This window comes from Grampus griseus, assembly GCF_964374135.1.
Source record: "Grampus griseus genome assembly, chromosome: 12".
Classification (NCBI taxonomy): domain Eukaryota; kingdom Metazoa; phylum Chordata; class Mammalia; order Artiodactyla; family Delphinidae; genus Grampus; species Grampus griseus.
The window spans coordinates 3,189,047-3,196,868 of record NC_139006.1 but is presented as its reverse complement, the minus strand read 5'-3'; the positions used below and the strand labels follow the sequence as shown (position 1 = coordinate 3,196,868).

Below are 7,822 nucleotides of genomic sequence, written 5' to 3'. Positions count from 1 at the left end.
CCGGAGGGCAGGAGTGTGACCGCAGAGAGGTTTTTAAAAGTGAAATCAGAGGCAGGCCCTCCGAGGTTCCGAACCCAGACTTTTTACGGAGGCTTCAGCCTCTGCCTGCCCTCCAGGCTAGTTTGCTCAGGCTGGCCCCTGCTCCCGCGCCCGGCCTCCTGCCTCCCTGCCCTGGGACCAGGTTTCTCTGTGCTCTGTTCACATTGGGAGCAGAGAGTTCTTTGTGGCGTGCGTTCTGTACATTGTAGGATGGGTAACGGCATCCCTGGCCTCTACTGCACTGTGGCTGTGCCACCCCGCTCCCCAGTTGTGACAATCAAATCTGTCTCCAGACGTTCCCAAATGACCCGCGGTGGAGCAAAGTCGCCTGCACTGAGAACCACCACCTGACAACAAGCTCAGAACCTTGTTTCCTTGTCGCATGGCTGACCTCCTGTTTTCCTTCAGCCCTCAACTGGAGTGGTGACTCCTTGTAAGCATTTCTTGACCAGCCCTTCTAAAGTGGATCCCACGCCCATCCCCTTACCCTGTTTTAGTTTCCCCCATGGTAACTGCCACGTTTTTTGTTTATTCCTTTGTCCCCAGCTTGTACATGGTCCCCACAATGATGAGCTCCATGGTGGCAGGGTTCTTGTGTCTCTTGTGCCTCACCATGCCCTCCAGCGCCTACACCAGTGTGGGACGTTACACCGGAGTGGAGCGGAAGAGTGTTCTCCAGAAACGGCCTCCAGCATGGCTTCAGAAATTGGGACCCAGGACTGTCATAATTCAGTTCATCTGAGACCATTTCTTCTTCTGCCTCCACCCTTAACTCCAGCTAAAACCAGGATGGAGCAATTGCCTAGGAAGTGGGCTTGCTGGTAAGTCATCTGGGTAAGTAGTCCTTCCTAAAAGGCTTGAAGTAGCATGCATTAACTTTATTTTTCAAAATGTCTGACATCTTGACTGTTGCCTAGCAAGGTGCTGGCACACAGTGGGTGGTAGATACATATTTAATGAGAGAATAATCGGATGGCAAGATAGGACTTGTCCCACCCTTTCCATTAGTGCTAATCATCTTCAGCTGTCAGCTCAAATGTCACTTTCCTGATCTTCCCAGATTAGAACAGATCCCCCTTTTATATGTCATTAGAGCACAGTGTACGTTTTTCTTACACCACACCCATTACAGTTTATAATTATTCATTTTGTGAAGCTGTTTAGTAGCTGTCTTCAAAGCTAGGAGGGATGAGATTTTGTTTCTTTTGTCCGCTACTATATTCCTAGAATCTAGGACAGCACTCGCCAGTGATAGATATGTGTGGAATTAACTGAATAAATGAATGACCGAATATTTGTTGAATTGTAAATGGTGCCGGAAGAACGTCTTACGTTCACCTAATTTTTTTTGAGACTCTCGTGATGTTCTACAGCATGTATTAGTATCCTAATTTCGCTAGTGGAAAAAGCAAACCCCTCAAGATTCCGGTCTAGGATCACACATCTCGTAGGCATTAGAATTCAGACTTGAGTTAAAAGGCTCAAAACTAATTCCTAGTCCAGTACCACCCCAGCTGGTACATACGTCAAAAACTATGAGTGTCTGTTTTAAGACTGACGGCATGATACGCTCAGGCAAAGAGCAGAATAACGTTAAACGTGGAATGAAAATAAAGCCATTCAGCTTGAAGCCTGTGGTGACTTAGTGGTGACACTCTGCCCCAAACAGATGGGCCATTTTGGATGACAGCAAGCTAACCCAGTTGGGTTGTCTTGTTTAAGAAGGATAAAGCCAGGTGAAAGGGGGCTGGGAGGTGGGAAGCGGCAGTTACAGAGCTTAGGATGTGCACCCAGGACTCGTGAGCACTTGTTGCTGGTCCGCGGGAGGTCTGCTATGCACCCCAATCTGGGTACCCAGAGGCTGCAAAACAAATCCAGCGGGCAGAAATGTTTTCATTTGGTTGCGATGTTTAAAAGAAGCGAACCAAGACCATATAATTCAAGATTCCATTTCTATGAAGTGTCCGGAGTAGGCAACTCTATAGGGACAGAATGCAGACTGGTGTGTGATTGCCAGTGCTGGGGGGGAAGGGAAGATTGGGGAGTAACCGCTAAAAGGTGTGGCGTTTCTTTTTGTGGTAATGAAATGTTCTGAAATCGTGGTGATAGTTGCACAACTCTGTGAATATACTAAAAACCATTGAATTGTACACTTTAAATGGATGAACTGTATGGTATGTGAATTACATTTCAATAATGCTGTTACCAAAAAAAAAAAAAGTGAGCCAACAGTTAAAAATTGGGAGGTTTTGGGCTTCCCTGGTGGCGCAGTGGTTGAGAGTCTGCCTGCCGATGCAGGGGACACGGGTTCATGCCCCGGTCTGGGAGGATCCCACGTGCCGCGGAGCAGCTGGGCCCGTGAGCCATGGCCGCTGAGCCTGCGCGTCCGGAGCCTGTGCTCCGCAACGGGAGAGGCCACAGCAGTGAGAGGCCCGCGTACCGCAAAAAAAAAAAAAAAAAGGGGGGTTTCACATATAAATTTGGATGCCCTGCTGCTCTTGAAAAAACAGACGGGAGCCCTAGCAACACTGGGACGTGCGACTGCCTGTGACACTAGTGACCACCTCCCGCCCCTGCATGAACCACGCCTCTGGTATTTGTGCCTTTACGCATTCTTTGCAGGTCACAGTGCCAAAGGGCTGAGACTGTGACCTGCTTTGGTGAAGAGACTGTGGCAGAAGCGTCCCTGAGCCAGGTCTGAGCATAAACCTTAAGAATTTCTTTTGTGCCTTGGGAGCCCTGAACCAGCTACCTTGTTGGGGAGACCACGTGTTGGGGGAGATCCTGCAGCTACATGGAGAAGGGGTCCCGGTGCCTCAGCCTCCCAGCCCACCTTCCCGATGAAGGAAGACACACAAGTAACCACCAGCAAGACCAACGGGACAAACTGCCCACCTGAGCCTCCACCCAGCTCGCAGAATTAACAGATGCAGGTGAACAAATTAAATAATTGTCATGTTAAGCTGCTAAGTTCTGGGGAGGTTAGTTAGGCAGCATCAGGTAATGAAAACACGCCTGCCTTCCCCAGAGCCATGATCTGCTGACACCAGGTACCTGCCCCTACCTTTAGACGGGGCACCAACTGTCTGGCTTACACAGATCCTCCCAACTCTCTGTTGTCTTATTTTTCTCCCAGTAGAGAAATTATTCCCCATATCTGCACTGTCCACTGCCCAACTTAAATTCATTCAAATTTCCTACAGTGAAATACTTTGTTTCTCAAATCATACCAGCCACATTTCAAGTGCTCAGTGGACCCAGGTGACCAGGGGCTGCCATATCGGACAGCACAGTACTGATCACTCCACCGCTACAGAGACTTCTGCTGGACAGCCCTGCTCTATATTAAGGTGCAGTGGGCCCGATTGGCTCCTTGTCACGAACATCCACACCCTTTTTCTCCCTGCTCCCCACCAGCTACCCATAGAGCTCAGAAGAAACTAGCTTCATCCTTGTATCTGGATCTGGCTAGTCAACACCAGTGCTAAGTCTCTAACACATCTTCACAGTGTTCAGAAACCCGGACTCTAGCCATTCTGGATGTGAATTTTCCCTGGGGCCCAGGAGAAGACAAGTGACATAGATGGGCCCAGCCAGCCTGAAGGAAAGGACTCCAGTGACTGCAGGAGAGGCACACCCTTCCAGACCAGGCGTGAATTAGGACGCCCATAGCCCTAGTTGCCGGGGGTGGGGGGGGAGCTATTTCACAATCATGTGATAAACCAGCGTAGGATGAAGCCAGCTGTGTGGATAGCACAGTAAAGAATCAGAGGGCTTCCCTGGTGGCGCAGTGGTTGAGAGTCCACCTGCGATGCAGAGGACACAGGTTCGTGCCCCGGTCCGGGAAGATCCCACATGCTGCGGAGCAGCTGGGCCCGTGAGCCATGGCCGCTGAGCCTGCATGTCCGGAGCCTGTGCTCTGCAGCGGGAGAAGCCACAACGGTGAGAGGCCCGCATGGCCGCTGAGCCTGCGCGTCTGGAGCCTCTGCTCCGCAGCAGGAGAGGCCACAAGAGGCCACAACGGTGAGAGGCCCGCATACCGCAAAAAAAAAAAAAAAAAAAAGATGTCACATAACAAAAGATAGTAAATTTGACATTGTTTAAGCCACTGTGTTGGATTTTCTGTTACGTGTAGCCCCAAACCACCTATTGTGATTCGATCAAAAAGTGGGAAAATAAAAAATATAAGGGGAGGGCAGCCTGATATTTCTCCCTACACACACAGCCCAATTCGCTCTTAGAGTTTTCTCTCAGAAAACCGCTCGCAGGCTCTAGAGACCAGACTTCAGTAATTGTGGCATGTGGGCTCAGTAGTTGTGGCTTGCGGGCTCTAGAGCGCAGGCTCAGTAGTTGCGGCTCGTGGGCTCAGTAGTTGTGGCTTGCGGGCTCTAGGGCGCAGGCTCAGTAGTTGCGGCTCGTGGGCTCAGTAGTTGTGGCTTGTGGGCTCTAGAGCTCAGGCTCAGTAGTTGTGGCTCATTGGCTTACTTGCTCCGCAGCATGTGGGATCTTCCCGGATCAGGGCTCGAACCCGTGTCCCCTGCATCGGCAGGCGGATTCGTAACCACGGTGCCACCAGGGAAGCCCTCTTAGAGTTTCTGCCTGGCCCCTGTGATCAGTGAGCTTGCAGCCTGTGTACTAAGCCCCAAGAATTGAATACTTAAAAGAACTGATAGTTGATGCACGTTGAGTGTCACCACTTTGTTGGGTATACTTGTGATACACCCCCTGTTCCTGAAAGTAGTTGTGTGAGTCTCTCCCATGCACCTAAAATAATCAAGTAAATAAAAGACTTAACTCACACAGCAGGCGTCCAGGGATAGGTGACACCGTCTTATCAAGTTTTACAGGGGGCCTCTTTGCCTCCAGGGCCCTCTGGGAAAGAGGACCTTACTGCAGGTATGCTTGTGATGTGGACTAGAACTGGAAATGCGCCGTTTGCTCAAAACCCAGGGCCCTTCCTTCTCCGCCGTCACCCTGTCCCCTATGCCTTTCTCAGAGCAGAACTCAGAGAAGATGCTCTCTGATGGGAGGTATTCAGAAAGCACCCAAGGTTGAGGACATTTCAGGGGCTGCCCAATTTCTCTTTTTTCATGATATTTCTGCTTCTCATTTCACATCTGCATGGCTCAGCCCTTGCGACCAGACCGTGGCATGTGCCTACTCACAGTTTCAGCTTCCTCAAAATGCTGGTTTACAGATAGTCATCATGGATTTTCTCCACCTCCACACATCACTCGCTCGATCCACAAACGGCTGAACACCTTCCCCACATGTCGTGATGGCTCATTGTCGGCGCTCACGGCCAGTGCTTCTGCTTTTCTGTGTCCCAGTTCCCTGCAGAGGGACTTAAGCCCAGCTCACCTGTGTGCATCAGGCCATGGCATAGGTCATTAGCTAAGGTCGCAGGCCATGTCATCGGTCTTTCGACTCTCCTCAGGTATGGAAAGTTGTCAGAAATTCTATTTATCGCAGGGAGTCCCTATTGCGATAGTTCTATCTGGCTGGGGATAATCTAGGTAGAAGCAGAAAGTAGAAGGACTAAAAACGGAGCCAACCAATGGAATGGAGTCAAGTCTTGTTTTCTGGAGCCCAAAGCAAAGCCATACCAACCTGCCTTTGTGAGAATGAATTCAGCTTTCAGGATGACCTGTGTTTTATTTTTACAGAAGACGTGAGAGCATGTGACCAGGAAGATGGGTTTTGATTTGACTTTTTTGAAGCACTCGCTTTATTTGACCTTTGGAGTAGCAACCTCTGCTTCTTGGGTTCTTTTCCCTCCTGGGTTTTAAAGACCTACAAGACATCTGCCGAAGTCGGGCATTCACAGATTAAAAAAGGGAGGTATAAGAGGGAGTGAGAGAGTTAAGTGAAAGAAAGTGAACTTCTGTTTCTTCCTATTTGAAGTACAAGATGTGAACAAATGTGGGACCACGCCTAACCATTCTCTTTTAACTACCACTTTAAAAAAATTCCTTATAAATATCTTAATTTATGTTGCAATCATAAAATAGATAATTGGTACTTATAAGTGTATTTATTTTGAAAATTAGGCCTTACAGGAAAGATCAGTGGAGATGAATCCAAAGGATAAAAATTGAAGCACATACATAAAATAATTCATCATGTGATAATTAAAGGCATTTCCAGGCCCATGGGGAAAAGAATGGATTATTCAATAAATTCTGTTGGAAGAAAGTAAATGTGGGGAAAATTGCCTTCACATATTGTACTGACATAAATTCCAGACGGATAAAATATTATCATGGACAAATCGAAAAGATAAAAGCGTTAAGAGAAAACTGGGCAAATATAAAATCTCAGGGAGGGGAATGCTTTTCTAAGTCTAACACTAAAGCCATAAAGGAAAAGTTAATTGATTTGACTCCATAAAGGTATAAAACTTACTGTAAAAAAGAAAAGAACCATTGCAGTTAACAGCAAACAAACTGAAAAAAAAAATTGAAATACATATGACAAAGTTGCTGTCCTGTTTTATAGAGTTCTTTGGAATCTTATGAAATGTATTGGATAAGCATCCCGTAAATAAAATTGGCAAAGTGAATGTCCAGGCATTATATGGGGAAGAGCTATCCCTTGGGCCTAGTCAGCATCTATTCCTCCTCTGGTAAGAGAACCTGGATATTCTAGGGAAATCAGTGCTCCCTCTGGTTCAGGTGGGACTGGCTGGTCCCCTAGGCTAGGAATGGTCGTGTGACCTAAGCCCATCCAATCAGCAGTAGTCCATCTATTGCACTACAGCGGCTGGTTCAAAGATGGACATGCGACCCAAATTGGTTTAATCAGAGCTAACCCCATGACTTATTCTGGAGTAACCAGGAAGAAACATTCCTCTTCCTGCTAGATTTGGAATTATAAAGATATAAGCCTGGAGTTGCTGGGGACCATCTTGTGAAACCCAAGAATTAAGCAACCCAGAAGAAGGTTGAAATGAAGTGAGGAAGCCCTTGTTTCAAAATGACATTTTCTAGGTCTTGGTTCTGACCCTGGCTTAAAGTAGCTTCCCGCCCCACCCTGGACATTTCAACTGTGAGCCCATAAATTCTCATTTTGATTAAGCAAGAGTGACTTTCTGTCATCTGCAATTGAAAAATCCCCAGCTAATACAAGCAATACATACATATGCCTGCACAGAGAGAGAAAAGAAAAAATACAGTGCCCTTCAGGAAAAAAAATCAAATTTCACCGATGATTAAAAATGCAAAAAGAGGGATGCTTTGTCACTTGAATGGAGAAATACCCAGTGTTCGCAGTGTTTTGGTAGATGAGTGTGCGTGTAAATGACCAATGCAGAGTTACATTGTACGACTGTTCTGGAGGACAATTAGTCACTTGTATGAAAACCACATTTGCCTACACTTTGAAAGTGCAATTCCATTTCTGGGAACTTACGAATGTGCGCAGAGACTTAGATATAAAATGTTCATTGCAGTGTTGCTTAAAATAGCAAAAAGATTAGAAACAGCAAAGATACACAATAAGAAGACATTGGTTAAATAAATTACAGTGCTTGCATACACTGGAATGTTATGTAGTTACTCACATGATACTGTAGAAGTAGGTTCTGAGAAGTATTGCTGATATGTCATTGTATTAGTTTTCTGTGCTGTGTAACAAATGACCCCAGCCTTAGCAGCTCAAACAACAGGCACCTATTATCTGGCAGCTCTGCAGGTCGGGAGACTGGGCATGCCTGACTGGGTTCTCCGCTCCGGGTCTCACAAAGCTGACAGCGAGGTGTGGATGGGGCTGAGATCTCACCTAG

At 47.2% G+C, this 7,822-nt stretch overlaps 1 protein-coding gene across 1 annotated transcript in view; it reads left to right on the top strand.

Annotated features, from left to right (window-relative positions):
* Positions 1-732: 732 nt before the first annotated feature.
* Positions 733-7,822, top strand: part of GLT1D1 (glycosyltransferase 1 domain containing 1) — a gene marked incomplete at its 5' end in the record, with an annotated part of 100,048 nt that continues 92,958 nt past the window's right edge. The window contains one exon of the mRNA XM_082667173.1: positions 733-860. Coding sequence (XP_082523299.1) covers positions 733-860 — 128 coding nt within the window. The remainder of the gene's footprint in view (positions 861-7,822) is intronic.